We start from the raw sequence: 15983 nt of genomic DNA, 5'->3' as shown, positions 1-15983 counted from the left end.
TACATGTAGTTCTAAGGAGAACTATAGCGCTTGGAGAGGATGAGTGGCAGGAGTGGCTAGACGTTTCGAACAGGTTGACAATCCGTCGTCAGGAGCCAATCACCACTATCATCATCATCATCACTAACATTATTGCATTCATTACCAATCCCCACCAAACATAATTATGTCATCAGCAGCATAGTTTTTCTGTTTATAATACATGTACCATGAGTATTGCTTTTTTATGCAATAACTAAAATAATGTTTGAGCAGGGAGTTTAATTACACTAAGAACATTCCCTAACCCCGTCTCCCCCCCCCCCCCCCAAATTTAAATTTTTTTTTTTTTACTAACACTGTCTTCATTACCAACATCTTTCTCATCAACATCATCATCATCAGCAGCAGCATCATTATCAAGATCATCATCCCAATATCATCATCATCATCATCCCAATATCATCATCATCATCCCAATATCATCATCATCATCATCATCATCATACTCATCATCATCCCAATATCATCATCATCATCATCATCATCATCATCATCATCCCAATATCATCATCATCATCATCCCAATATCATCATCATCATCCCAATATCATCATCATCATCATCATCATCATCATCATCCCAATATCATCATCATCATCATCATCATCATCATCATCATCATCATCATCATCATCATCATCATCATCATCATCATCCCAATATCATCATCATCATCATCATCATCCCAATATCATCATCATCATCATCATCATCATCATCATCATCATCATCCCAATATCATCATCATCATCATCATCATCATCATCATCCCAATATCATCATCATCATCATCATCACAGACATCATCATCAACATCACCGTTACCTTATCACGACAACCACCATCACATATTCTTGTTTCTATACAAAAGTAAATATTCAAGCACGTTTCATTGTTCAGTATTGCAATACTGACTTTATTACTTGTTCTTTTATAAACAAAAAAGAGCATGATATTCTTTGTTTTGGAAGACTTATTAGATATTCAAGCAAGCTTGCCAAATTATAGGATTTGATAATTCCACAAAACCCTTATAAAGTCATTGTGTTCAATTATCGTATAGTCATTATACATGATTTACTTTTCCTTATATGTTTTGTGACAAAACAATATTTGATGATTTTAGTATGTGAGTAAACTAAATGTACTAGGGATAAAAGTCAAGGATAGATTAAAACATAGATGTCTCTCACTGCATGTTAAATACAACCTACTTTCAAAATAAAAACTTGAAATCATTAAATTATGAGGTATGGAAAACGAGCAAAATTGCAGCCATGTGCAAGATCTTTTCCCCTCATGCGGTTACATTCAGAACTGTAACTCAATCCTCACATTCTTCAATACCTTTAAGTTGGCAAATTGCACTGAAATTTGAATTATTAGACTTGTGTAATATGTACCTTGACTGTGAAAACAATTTTTTTAGTATTTCAATTGTAATTTTTGTGTTGTTATATTTTAATAAATTTACATAAAATATTCAAGGTCAATATTTGATGTAATACTATGTGTACTTGATAGAATAGCTCCTGGAATTGTGAGGAGTCGAGAAATAGTTTGCAGATAGGAACTTCATTTAAAAAAAACATGTATAGGGTTGTCTATGGAATGTAGTTCACACATTCTAGATCATATGGGGGATTAACTGATATATTCAAATTGGCAAAATCGATTGGGACATTTCCCTGATAGTGATGCTTTAGTTCTTCACTGAGCCAATGTCAGCTACAACGCTTTCAAATTGGCAACGTCAACAGTGCTCACTTCACTTTCTATGCTGGATTAATATCAATTGTGCCGAATTCAGCTGCAAATCATTCAAATTAGTAAGGCCCACTGTGCTTTTTTCACTTTTAGCAATGCCTTTCAGAGTTCAGCTATAAATTACTTTGGCTCCATAGCATTAAAATTGGCAACATCAACTGTCCTCCTTTGGGCTCCATAGTATTCCAATTGGAAATGTTCATAGTGCTCACTTTGGCTCCATAGCATTTAAATTGGCAACGTCAAAAGTGCTCACTTCACTTCCAGTGTTGCCTTGATGTTCATTGCGCTAAGTTCAGCCACTAGGTACTGGAAGACATATGGCACAGTAATGGTCTCGATATTGTCCGAAGTCTCGCACGTTGCACAGAACCATTTCCTCTGGGCACTGGACAGCATGTCTTGGAGGTCCAGCTTCCCGTCCGATGACCGGTCACTTAGCTTCTCTAGGTGGATGCCCAGGAGAGTCCCACACTTGGTGCATATTCTTGTCTGTAAAAAGTATGGGAGAGTTTGGAGCATAAGTTGGTCGCCTTCATTCATTACAAGATAGAATGCTAAGAATACTCTAGCATTACCATCGTCACTCTCATTGCCATCATCATCATCTTCAAAAATATATTTATTATTACCATGATTGCCGGCATAATGTCATCCATCACAAGATCATAGTCATCATCGTCAATATCATGATCACTAGTTTCACTATCATTATCATCATCATCATCACCAGCGCAACCTCTATTTTACCATCATCATCATCACCATCATCATCATCATCACCACCACCATCATCATCGCCATCATCATCATCACTGCAACCTCTAATACCATCACCACCACCACCACCACCACATACGACCTCATCATCATCATCATCATTATGCTCATCATCTTCATCATCATAATCATCGTCATCACCATCATCATCATCACCACCATCATCATCATTATCAACATCATCATCATTATCAACATCATCATCATTATCAACATCATTATTAACATCATCATCATCATCATCATCATTCTCCTCCTCATCATCACCAACATACCAAGCTTTTGTCAGAGCAGTTCAGCAGCCTATCCTGGAGGAGGAAAGACGTTCCATGGGCAAGAAGCGAGTCCCTCTCCATCTCACCGAACCGGATACCACCGGCCCTCTTCCTTCCCTTCACTGGCTGGTGAGTCAGGATGTCCACCGGTCCCGTTGATCGCACCTACAAATACAAACGGACATATATTATATGCTGAGTCGAGGAGGCACGATAGCTCAGTTGGTAGAGCAGTGGTCTCGTGATCCAGCAACCCGGGTTCGAAACCAAGGCCATGCCTAGTGCCCTTTGATAAGGCATTAATCCTCATTACCAGGTCTCTCAGAGAGGACCTAAAGCTGTCGGTCCTTACTTTACAAGCATTTATGGTTTCTTAGCAGTCATTTAAGATAACCACCACTACACACGTTGACAGTGAGATGGCAGAACATCCGCTTGTCAAATCAAAGATCCCAGGTTTAAATCCAACATGGGTAGATGACTGAAAGACTTCATCGTGTGTAAACATTAAATGTATCGTTTAACAATGTTAAATCTGAGATGCACGGCCCAACGTGTCATCAGTGTCTATGATATGGTGTTATATTGAAGCCCTACAAAATTTGCGCTTCAAAATGATCAAGAAGTGCCTCAAAAAAGTAAAAATCTTTGAGTGACCAGTTTTACCATCCTCGGTTTACCCAATAGACTGTAGTGTTATGAAAACCGTTTGGCAAACGCAAACTTTGATTTTGATTTTCAATCATAAATATCTTGATAATCAGACAGGCGATCGGCTCATAAAAGTCATGGTGTTCCTGACTGACCTAAAGGTTTATAATTGCAGCATGAGCTAAATCAAGGACTTCTTAAAAGGATCTAAGTCGAAGTTACCAGATCCCTTTAACATGCCATTCCCAGATTTCATAAATGCAGACTACAATGTAAGTGTAGGTGACAGCAAAAAAAACACCAACCCTCAGGTGGGGCATTCGATGGAGGCCCTGTGTGGATGAGAGTCAGTGCACTCTTTTGAAAAGAGAAGGGGGGACCATAGTGCTTTGGTATCCCTGCAGACCCCAATTAGTTATAACGGGGGGAGAGATCAGAGAGTAACATGTTCATGTACAGTGATCTAGTTTGCTACCGTCTTCTAGGCAAAGTTGATGCCAAATACATATTATATTTAATGATAAGAATAATTATAATATACAAGAACAGACAAAACAGCTGTCAGGAGTGAGAAGAGAAAGGGATTTTCTTACCTGGAATTTATCCGATACCATATGCCTGAGCCTCTGATAGTACACCACTCCTATGAATATATCAGCTTCAAGCTCTACTCCCGAGGTTCCACTGTACATCCTCTCTGTGCCATAGTAGTTATATCCTCCTATAGAAAAGAAGAAAAAAGAAAATTATAGTAAATCAATTTTGTAAAGTAAATTTTCGTAAAAAAATCTTATGCCTGCACTACTAAAGAGAAAGGAAAGATGGAGATACATACAGTTTAGAACTGAACACTGACATACATTGTATCAACTGTACCCACACCAATAACTAATGTGACTCTGGCAGTGAAAATGGAAAGTCTTTCCTACCAGTAAACATGCATCTCTTTCTTTTGTAAATTTATTTAAAAAAGCAACCACCCAGTAGAAGGTCACTGCCTGCCTAATGACCTGGGCCCTGTTTCAAAAAAGTTGTTTCCAATAACTAATGCTAAATTTCTATGACAAATTTCCTCTCAGCCAATCACATGCCACGATTTTGGTAGCTTACGATGTAACTTGTTATTGATAACAAGTTTTATGAAACAGGGTCCTGATCCATAACATTGAATTATCATCAATATACTAAAAAATTACCCCCCAAATAAATCAAAAGTGTTACAAGTGTGTTACAAAATCCAGAGAGAGTTACAAGTCACCATGAAAATCAGGAAAGTAAAACAGGATAATTTCTGAAGACCATTGAAGAATTGAAGGAATTGTTTTATTTTACCTGCAGTGAGCAGCTTGCCAAAGTAGTCCACGGCGGGTTGTTCCTCTGAGAAAGTGAAGGGCGTGGCATCGTGGCACAGACCGTGGAGCGATGCCGACTTACCGGCCATACTCTCTATCATCATACCTGAGATTTAATGAAGAAAGAAATGATGAAGAAATGCAGAGATTAACACTAACTGCAGGGGTGAGGCAGGGTGATGTGTCTTCCAGAAATTCTGCAGAGTTATTCTTATCACCACAACTCAAGCTATATCAAAACGTGAGTGATTAATTGCAGAATAGTTTTCTAAGTGAGGAGAGTTTTTTCGGGTCAAGGTGTGGAAGGCTTGGAGGCCCCCTTTTAGAAGCTTTGCTGATTAATTCCAAACGGTCAGTATGAATACAGGCATCGCATCGTTACTCAACATGTTCTAGAAGTTTTGTGATTCTTACCGATGATTATACAGGAAAGGAAACCATGAGGGTTGAATATAATGTCCGGAGGTCTCCTTGAAGGCCATATCTTTGGTTGGCTAGTACTGGCTTTATTATTGCTCATACCGAAATTTTGTTTCCAGTATGCAGAAAAAGCTTCCTACAACTCAATATAAATTGAAGTTTTGCCATTCTTACAGACGGTTAGACGGGAAGGGAAACCCAGAGAGTTAGGTTGATGTTGGGATCATCCCACTCTCTTCAGTCAGCCATTTTTTTTAAAGATGAAAGTATTTCTCCACAACTCTACACGAGTTTGAAGTTTTGCCATGCTTACCGATGGTCATACGGGAAGGGAAACCATGAGGGTTGAATAAGATGTCCGGAGTCATCCCGCTTTCCGTGAAGGGCATATCTTCGGTCGGCCATCGCTGGCTGCATACACCCTTCTGACCGTGACGACTAGAAAACTTGTCACCAATGATGGGATTCCTCTGTGAAATGGAAAAATATTACTTTAAAAAATGGGCTCTTTTGAAATATAATTCAAACTATTCACATTCAGCCAAACCATTTCCTTTTAGCAAATAAAAATCTGTTTCCATGTAGAACTAGTCGTGTTAAACACAGGCTTTATACTGATGAAAGAAAAAGAAACAAAATACTTTTAACTCCTACATTTCTGAAAACTGAAAGTTGTCATGTGTGCATGGGCAGATAGAGGTTAGGAAATGTTTTAATTGAAAGTCATGTATTCATTATTCATTTATGCACCAACAGAACATTCTATTGTTCAAAATTGTGAGCATTCTTTTCAAGAGGTTAAATAAAAAGGAAAAAAAGAGGAATTCATGATGCACCTCAATCAATTTGGGATTATTCTAAATGCACAAAGTGGGACTTTTAAAAATATATGTGGATATTTGGAGGTCACTTGTACGTTTGCCACCTCTAAACTGGTCTATTAAATTCTTAATATATATAGCGATGTCCATTTAATGTTGGTATGAGAACTTCTACGACTATCGAAAACGAGATCATCTGTTGAAGATTTGTGTGCAATGAATATGTGCACTACCAGAATCATTCCTGTTTCAGTTGCTTCGTTTCAAAATCCTTGCTTAATATGCCTTTCTTTTTCACCAGCTTTACATGGACATTACATTTTTTAACTTTGGGTCTATAATATTGATTCACTATGAAGCTAGAGTACTTCTAAATATAGTTGGATATGCTTAACTCAATTTGTGCAAACATTGTTATGTTTGATAGGAGATGGTTTCTTTCTCACTTCTGGTCTGTCACAAAAATTGCCCCAACCCCACGGAATGACCCATATCCCACCATTAGTCCCACCATATAGGTAGATTTGAGTTGGTCTTGCAGCACGTTCACTTGGTCAGCTCTTTGTCTTTACCTACAAACTGACTCAGTCCACCCCGATTTGAAACTGAGTCACGTCTTTCAGATGGTGACGTTAAAGGTCGGTCCCCAGACGTAAACGATCATATCTGATTGATACACGTCTGTAAAAATCCAATTACACAAACACACATACCTGTATTCTAAGTTGTATGAAAGCTCTCTGGCAGACCTGGTTACCGAGGTCATTCCCTGTGACCTTGACATTATCTACCACCGCGACCTCTGACCCTTTGTACTTCTCGATCTTCGTCTGACCTGAATCAAGCCTAGTGTACCTGCATTTGAAATGTGGATTTACATAAGAATGATGAAAATATCCTGGAAACGAATGAAAACCTACACAGAGATATTGCACATGGCAGGACGTAAACAAATTGCACTAGGTAGTAGGATTAGTTAAGGAGAGAAAAATCAAATACTTTGGTCATATTCAAAGGCACCAAAGCCTCTTAAAGGATGTATTGGAAGGAAGAGTGGAAGGAAGTAGACCGAGAGGGAGACCCAGAATCAACTGGGAAGAGAATGTCAAGAACTGGAGTGGACTAAAACTGCAAGAGTGCACCAGAATGGCAGAAGATACTGTAGAGTGAAATGGAGAGATGTTGCAATCAACCTCCAAACCGGGAGAAGATACTTAGATAGATAGATAGTATCTGCAATTCACGATACAGGTAATAATGATACACTGGTTGACGGCTAACCAGAGTCGAAACAGAGGAGAAAGCCAATGGGAGAGTATCCTTCAAATGGAGGTCATTTTCTACATAATAATTCAATTTTGAAATCTAATCAAAATAGTTATCATGCACATAAAATAAATAATAAAATAATAAAAACACATGTCTTGTCATCTTAATCCAATATTTGTTAATCTTGTCAGCTAGCAAGAACATGTCTCTTTCTTAAATTTCATTTAATATTTTTGGGTTGCAAAATGATAGAGCAGACAGAGCTAAATTGTAACATTAATATGTACTTAAGATTTTTGAATGCTCACTAGTTATTGAGAAAAGCCAACTAACTTTAAACCTTTCTGCTGATTGTTCAAGTATTGAGGGCTATAGAGACAGTTACATTATTTTATTCTTATGATCTTAAGGAGGGATCTATCGACACTTTCTCAATAAAGCCTATGTGTCAATAGATTCTTCCTTAACACAAACAGAAGGAAAAGATAGCTTCTGTTTGTTGGACATATTAGGCACAGAACACATTATACTAATAGAAAAAATTGTGGGAAACAGAAGAAGATGGAGACAGCATATATAGATAAGTTCATTGGGCTGACTGGTAACAGAAGTGACGTCACATTACAAAGAACCATAGATAGGAATAGATGGAAATCATTGATTGCTAATGTCTGGAACAGACAAGGCACCTAGCAAGCAAAGCAACATGTAGTCATGTGTGTTTATATACAGACCACGGGGTGTTTCACAAAGACTAAGATCAACTTTAAGTTGGACTTAATTATGGCAGGCTATTCATGCCACTGGTTGCTCTCAGCATTATGATCTTTAGATAATATTTGTCCTTAAATAATGAACTATCAAAAATTGTAAATTCTGTAGATTTGTGACCTTGATTTATAAGTCCCTTGAGAGACCAATGCCAGTAAATGGTGAGAGAAAACAGTGGCATAAATTACCTGCCATAGTTAAGTCCAACTTAAAGTTGATCTTAGTCTTTGTAACCCACCCCCCACATTTGGCAATGGTTAGTTGACTTACGCATAGTATGGGTCACCTTCATGGAGTACTGTGCCTATATATGGGAAGCCATCTTTGTCTATACTTCCTTTGAGTCTGGGGTCTGTTACATCACAACCTAGTAAGTATAAGAGAAGGATATAGGAAGTAGAGAAATATCCAAGAAACCATCATCAGCATCATCATTGACACTTTACCAACATCAGAACTATCATCATGACCAACATTCAAAATATTACCATGTCCCCAACCATCATCATCATTATCAACATCATCATCATCATCATCATCATCACAATCAACATCTAAATCAACAACTTAACAATCATCAAAACCATCATCACCATCATCATCACCATCATCATCACCATCATCACCATCACCATCATTATCCTCAACACTTCCATTATCATTATCATAATCAACATCATCATCATCATCATCATCATCAACATCATCATCACAATCAACAACTTAACAATCATCAAAACCATCATCACCATCATCAACACCATCATCACCAACACTAACAATACCATCACAATCATCATTGCCAGGCTAGCTAAACACAACAACTTCTTTATCATCATCATCATCATCATCATCACAATCAACATCACAATCCTTATCATCATTATCATCATCATCACCACCATCATCATCATCACCATCATTATTCCCAACGCTGCCATCATTATGATCACAATCATCATCATAATCATCATCATCATCATCACCATCATTATCCCCAACACTACTATCATCATCATCATCATCATCACCACCCTTATCTTCACAATCATCATTATCATCACCATCACTGCCACCACCACCACCACTGGAATCACCACCACATCACTATCATCATTGCTTTGCTTACCAAAGACAGCTGCCACTCGTCCATGCTTTGATTCTCCTAGCTTGGTTCTCAGGTTAATCTCTTCTGTTTTATAGATACTGGCATGACCAAACCCTCTCTCTAATGAAGACTTGTTGATGATCATAGCATCTTCCATATCATACCCCTATAGCAAATGAAATTTCATAACACAACATAAAATCAAGATGTATAATTTCAAGTCTAACCTTCTAATCTTACAATCAAATAATCTTTATTATACAACGCCTACTATAAAAAGATTCTTGCAACATCATAGGTCAATTATTGATCACATGACATGCGCTAAAAGTACTGTTGGACGGCATCATTCTCCAGTCGTGCAATTCTGTTTGATCCTTTCGCACCATTGCACTCTGACGTCACTAACGATGTACAAAGTATATGGTGAGCTAAGTGATGTCAGAGTGCAATGGTGTGAAAGGATCAAACAAAATTGCACTCCGCGCCACATTAAACATAAAAGGTTGGTACGCGCGGCGCATGGTATGCGCGTGGTTTGCTGCCTGCTTAATAGTGCGAGCTCACTATCAGCAATTTCATCAATTGAAAACAAACAAAAAATCGCTGACATTTATGCCTAGGAAAACTGTTTTAAGCCTGTTAACGTCCGAGGTGTTGTATAAAACAAATAGTGAATGGTCTTTATTCGTGCAATGGAACAAGATTTTGCATTCGGTGAAAGATGAGACGCTCCATTCAACTCGGCTGCGCCTCTTTGAATATAGCATCTCTTATCTTTCACCTCGTGCAAAATCTTGTACCATTGCACTCATGGCCATTCACTATTTGTATACTATAAACCATTGCCAATGAGAATCGGGTGGTCCCTTTAAAGACCACGGGAATGGCGGAATTCAGTAGTCACCAGATTAAAATGTGTGCAAGTGCTTTGCATACACTGCTGCTGTATTTAAAGTTATACAAAGATTATCAGCTAGACTGTAACAATGTACGGTAGGTGTAATTACTGTTGAAATGACAATTCATAAAGGAATCAGAAGACCTTGTCTTAAAAAAAAGTTCATTAACATTTGGGCACCCACTTCCATGATCACTCAATACAAATGGGTGCTACCATGATTAGACAACGATTGACCTTTGACCTTTGAACTTCATAAAAATTGTCACTTACTGTATACGAGATGACAGCCACCACAGCATTGGTTCCAAGGGGGTAGTCATCAAAGTCATACTTGTCGTAAGCGTGCGGTCTAACCATCGGAGTCTGGGGCGTCTGCAGCTTGTACATCTTGTGGTCGATGCGGAAAGGTAGCGTGTGGGAGGGGAAACCCATCGTTTGTTTGCCCATCTGTGTGTGAGACAAGAGGGCATACAATGTACATGTGATTCATCTATATCACTTTTCGTAGAGACCATAGCATATTGACAGGGGTAGTTGCGACATGCACACATGTGCATCCTCAGAGTTCAATCGATGGAGCTTAAATAGCCCTCCCCCCCCCTCCATGTACAATTCAAAATATCTCCTCTCACATAAACTGAGTAATCCCTTTATGCAAGCATTCATATTCTTCTTATTATTGGTCAGATTTATTTCAAACTTCCGCCATTCTTTTTATCTCTATTTTTCTGCTTTCACAAACAAGAACTTATTAAAAATGGTTGGATTGTCCTTTAAAGGCATCGTTTAACAATGTGAAATCTGAGATGCATGGCCCTATATGATATCAGTGTCTGTAATATGGTGTAATATTGATGCCCAAATACAAACTTTTGCTTCAAAATTATCATGAAGGTAAAAAGGAAAAATCTTTGAGAGACCGGTTTTACTATACTCATTTCCCCACTAGACTGTAGTATTATAAAACCGTTAGGATACCGAAAAATGACATTTTGATTTCCAATCATAAATATCTTGATACTCAGATAAACGATTGGCTTGTAAAAGTCATGGGATTCCTGACTGACCTAAAGGTTTATAATTCTGATTGCAGCATGAGCTAAATCCAGGATTTTGTTTAGGAATCTGAGGTAATGTTACTGAGTCACTTTAAGAAAAGAAAGCCCATGAGCAACTATCAGCAATGGAGTTGACCCGTAATGAATATAAAGAAGTTTTCTACAACCCATCTTACCTGGCACTGATACATGTTCCTTGGACTCTGGTTGAAATCAGAGAATGGAGTCAGACTAGCTGAAACACTCAGTATGCTGCTCTCATTCAATTCTAAATGAGTAGTCTGTCGTTCAAATCAAAGAAATTTGATACAACTTATGATTATTATTGAACTTATTAGTTGAAATCAGATAATGGAGTTAATATAGCTGAAACACTCAGTATGTTGCTCTCATTCACTTCTAACTGTGTAGTTTGTCATGATTCATCAAATCAAAGAAATTGGATGAAAATTATGATTATTATTGTACTTATGTATCAGTTGAAGTCAGAGAACGGATAGAGACTAGCTGAAACATGCAGTGTACTCTTAAATCATAGGTAGTCTGTCATTCAAATATAACAAAATGGATGAAAAATGAATGACTTGCACTTATTTTGTTTTAGACTTCAAATTTTACTTGGTGATGAATATAAACCAAAGCCTGAAGTCAGATAATAGAGTTAGACTAACTGAAACACGCAGTATATTGCTTTTATTAAAATTCTAAATGTGTAGTCTGCCATTGAAATGAAACAAAATTGATGAAAATATGAGTGATTGCGCTTGAAATAGTTTGAGTTAGATTTCATAATTCGCTGACAAAATAAAAACTGTGTACTAGAATATGGCATTATGGCCCCCTTCCACACAACCAATGAAAAAGAATGACTATTTTTCTTTTTTAATCATGAATCAATGTAAACTGTTTTCTTCTAAATATGAATTCACTTATAGCTATCACCAGTTATGACCCCCTAACGATCAAAGTCCTGCATACCTTTTCATGAATCTCTGATGGGGTCACTGCGATGTCCATGTAGACTTGTTCAAACGTGCCGATGTACTCCGTCTCCTGCAATGCAAGATTCCTGACGGGTCGGTAGAGCCTGGTGGGCGTCGTGAAGATGTAGAGGCCGGGATACTGACCTCCCTTGCCTGTTACAGGTACCAGCACGATCTCCGTCGTTGGGGTGACCTATGAAAACAAGAAAAGATGGTTGATATTCACATAGATTAATTTCATACTGCACAATTTGCAAGCAAAGCCCCTTGAAACATAATAGGATTTATAAGCATTTACAACACATGCAGGAGGTAAAAGGCCATTTCTTGCTGTTGTGAAGGTTTTACATTCGTCGAATCTGAGTGTATGACTGTCCTTGATTCGCAGCTAATCTAGGATTGGATTTGTGGCATAAAAATGAGCATAGCTAAGGCTAAGAATATTAATTTTCATTTTAAATAATAGTTAAAAAATATTTCTGACAGGAACATGTTTTATCTTCCTCAGGTTGAAGATGTGTTTCCCTATTTCATTTAGATTGGTTATGGCTTTTGAAATGCAAAAAAAATACAAGTACACTTTATGGAATGTTTGAAATCCCAATTCATTTGACTTCCAATCATACAAACAGTGACAATGGGCTGATCGAAGCTCACGTGACCAATGACCCTTAAAACTGACAGGTCAGGCGATAGACACTCGACAGGACTGGCAGCCCTCGAGACTAACGTTTCATGAGAATGACGGCCCATGAGACATATAATGTTGGACTCTTTTGAAGAATTATCAGAGGGTTCATAAGACTGACAGTTGACAGATCAACCTTTGACCTTGTGAGCTGTTGGTTTTCTGGGATGTCCCACAGACTACAGCATAAAATAAATTTATAGTAAATTACAAATATGAACAACATTGAACATTGAGTGAGGTTTGAATGACAGATGATCATCACCTGAACACCACCAACCCTTCCTTGTACACACAAAAACACAAAATGAAAATGAGTACTCACCCCGCTTTGACCTTTGACCTTCAGAATCTTGAGCCTGGACGTAAGCTGTGTGGCGATGTCCTGAGGCACGTAGCCCAGGACCCTGCCATCCAGGACCACCTCATAGCAGCCAGACACGGGGCAAGGCAGGGGTGCGTCGAGGGGGATCATGCCCAGGGCATAGAGGGTCTTGACGAGAGGGAGGGTGAGCGGTTGGGTGTTCACCACCTGTAATGAAAAGATGATAATAATGCAAAATATTATGGATATTTATATAGCGCTGGTATCCGCCAGGCTCTGACCCTCATGGCGCTTTACACATTATACCTTGGTTGTCGCTAAGCTGCCAAAGTAAGAAGCCCTCAAGCATATCAGTTACCCAAAGGCCATTAGTGGTGCGGCAGGACTTGAACCCGTACCTTTTGATCTGCTATCGGGCAAGGCTAGTGCAGCGTTTTTCAACCGGGGTGCTGTGTTCATTATTTATTGCATTGATATCTCATTATGTATTCATGACAGTAATTAAATAAAAAATGAAAAAACATAACAAAATTGTTCAGCTTATTTCCTATTTTCTCAAGGCAGCTGTCATCACGCCAAATTTTCAGCACCATCTATCACTCTACTGCTGATTAATCTTAACTTAAGGCCCGGTCACACAGGGAGGACGCATGGGGAACGCACGGCCAGTGCATGGGAAATTTGCAATTTTGGCCAGTGCGTTGTCGTGCGCCCAACTTTTGTCGAAGCAACAGCGAGCTGACACCATTAATGCATAGCGCGTTGGACGCATACAGGGCGCATACAGGGCGCATACAGGGCGCACACAGAGCGCACATGATAACAACTTCGACGAATGCACAGCGTGTTGCTAGCGCGCTGGACGAATGGTCCACGCATGCACCGCGTTCTAGCACATTGGAAATCGGAAAAGGCCGTGTGCCTAACTTTTGTCATGATTTTGGAAAAGCTAGCGAGCTGACAAAAAATGCACAGCGTGTAGCTAGCGCGCTGTGCGTATACAGGGCGTGTGCTCCGCGTATGTCTGGCGCTGGTCTAGCGCGCTCCACGCATGTCTGGCGTGCCTTTGGCGTGTACATTCATGCGTCGAGCTCCGCGCACATTTTTGAGCATGCTCAAAAAAACCCGACGCACACAGCGAATGACGACGACCGCATAGCGCTGGTCCAGCGCGCTCGACGAACGAGTAACGAATGATGACGCACGCCTAGCGAACGACAACGCACTGGCCCAAATTGCAAATTTCCAATGCGCTGGCCGTGCGTTCCCCATGCGTCCTCCCTGTGTGACCGGGCCTTTATATTAACCAAGATTATTAAAAAATAACTCATTCTTACAAAGGAAACATATTAGTATATAATAAATTTAATTTGAAACTGATTGTAGGGCTGTGCAAGAACCGTTACCTGACATAATGCTGTTAGATGATTCATCAAGCCGCACGGGGCACCATCAGGAGTGTGGACAGGACATAGAAAACCTGATAATAAAGGTAAAATATTCAATACATTTTAACAATTGCAAAACATTCAGAAACAGTTTAAATGTAGAAAAAAAGCCTTAAATCCCAATTCATGAAACATATATTCATCAGCTCTAAGTACCTATTTTATGTCTATTCTACTCATTGCTTTTAGATAAGGCCATTAACGTGTTAATCCAAGTTTCTCATCCAGATTGATAACAATAAGGTTAGGGTACTACTGTGATTACTTCATAACTTTTAATTTCCCTGCAGGAACAAATACTATGGGATCATTTTCAACACAAACATTCAGCATAAATTCATATGTCCATGCAAGACAGAGACTGAAAACCAATTAAACTTGGACTTTATAAATGATTCTCTTCATTAACCAATTTCCTCACATTATTCTATATTTTTTTATCAAACAAAAGTGGAAGAGGTGCACTATGAAACAAACGAAAGGGAGACAGGAAACTTGGTACCAAGTTTAGTCTGGTCTTATTCAAATCAATTAAAATCTTTCTTAAACAAAATATAGATTTAAACCAAACCTAACAAAATGACAATGATAGCTAAAGTAGAATTATGAAAAGAGACCTGTACAGGGAGAGATAAAGAGAGAGAGACAGACAGACAGAGAGACAGACAGACAGACAGACACATAGGGAGAAGGGTCAAGGAGGAGAGGTGGAGATCATTGACATCATCTTACCCCAAGCCTCAGGGAGCAGTTTCCTGACAGAAGTGGTCCTCATTTCGGCGAAGAACGATCCACGATGGATGCAGCGGAAATGAGACAGGAACCTCATGAAGTTGAGTTTATCTGCAACTACCGTCATACCAGATGTCTGAAAGACACATTAGAGAGCATTGAGACAATGAATGATATTATTCAACAGACATGATAGTGATGATGATGATGATGATGATTTACTCTTTTGCTGCAATACAGTACTTTCATGTATAAATATGCCTACTCCAACAACAAATTTAATTGGTAGATTTGCACCAAAAAGAAAAACAAACGAGCATAATTTCTGTTCTTTACTGATGATTTATGGATAATTTAAACAAGTCAGGGAATATTTGTGTAATGCTGATATTATATGGGAATGCACAAAATCAGAAATGATTTGAATATTTACTTACGCGTATATTTGGTAAATCCAAATCCAAAATAATTACTCTTTATCCAATAAGTGCCCCTTTTTTTCTTATTTTGCAAGAGCCCCATCACCGAAAACTCCCATTCCGTCCGTTTTCACGCTATAGTAGGGACTTTTGCACAACGAAGAACGTGT

At 38.7% G+C, this 15983-nt stretch overlaps 1 protein-coding gene across 1 annotated transcript in view; it reads right to left on the bottom strand.

Annotated features, from left to right (window-relative positions):
* Positions 1-929: 929 nt before the first annotated feature.
* The window catches only part of LOC585593 (DNA-directed RNA polymerase I subunit RPA2), a 39027-nt gene continuing 23973 nt past the window's right edge, over positions 930-15983 (bottom strand). The window contains exons 13-26 of the mRNA XM_030990346.1: positions 15395-15530; positions 14621-14694; positions 13215-13421; positions 12197-12394; positions 11395-11499; positions 10431-10607; positions 9278-9422; positions 8419-8515; positions 6822-6963; positions 5601-5757; positions 4848-4973; positions 4109-4236; positions 2865-3029; positions 930-2301 (exon numbers count right to left, since the gene is read on the bottom strand). Of these exons, the coding sequence (XP_030846206.1) occupies positions 2062-2301; positions 2865-3029; positions 4109-4236; positions 4848-4973; positions 5601-5757; positions 6822-6963; positions 8419-8515; positions 9278-9422; positions 10431-10607; positions 11395-11499; positions 12197-12394; positions 13215-13421; positions 14621-14694; positions 15395-15530 (2097 nt within the window). The 3' untranslated portion in view covers positions 930-2061. The remainder of the gene's footprint in view (positions 2302-2864; positions 3030-4108; positions 4237-4847; positions 4974-5600; positions 5758-6821; positions 6964-8418; positions 8516-9277; positions 9423-10430; positions 10608-11394; positions 11500-12196; positions 12395-13214; positions 13422-14620; positions 14695-15394; positions 15531-15983) is intronic.

Source organism: Strongylocentrotus purpuratus, unplaced genomic scaffold, assembly GCF_000002235.5.
Source record: "Strongylocentrotus purpuratus isolate Spur 01 unplaced genomic scaffold, Spur_5.0 spur5_scaffold_19, whole genome shotgun sequence".
Taxonomy (NCBI): Eukaryota; Metazoa; Echinodermata; class Echinoidea; order Camarodonta; family Strongylocentrotidae; genus Strongylocentrotus; species Strongylocentrotus purpuratus.
Note: the sequence above shows the minus strand (reverse complement) of the source record. Positions and strands in the feature narration are given on the sequence as shown.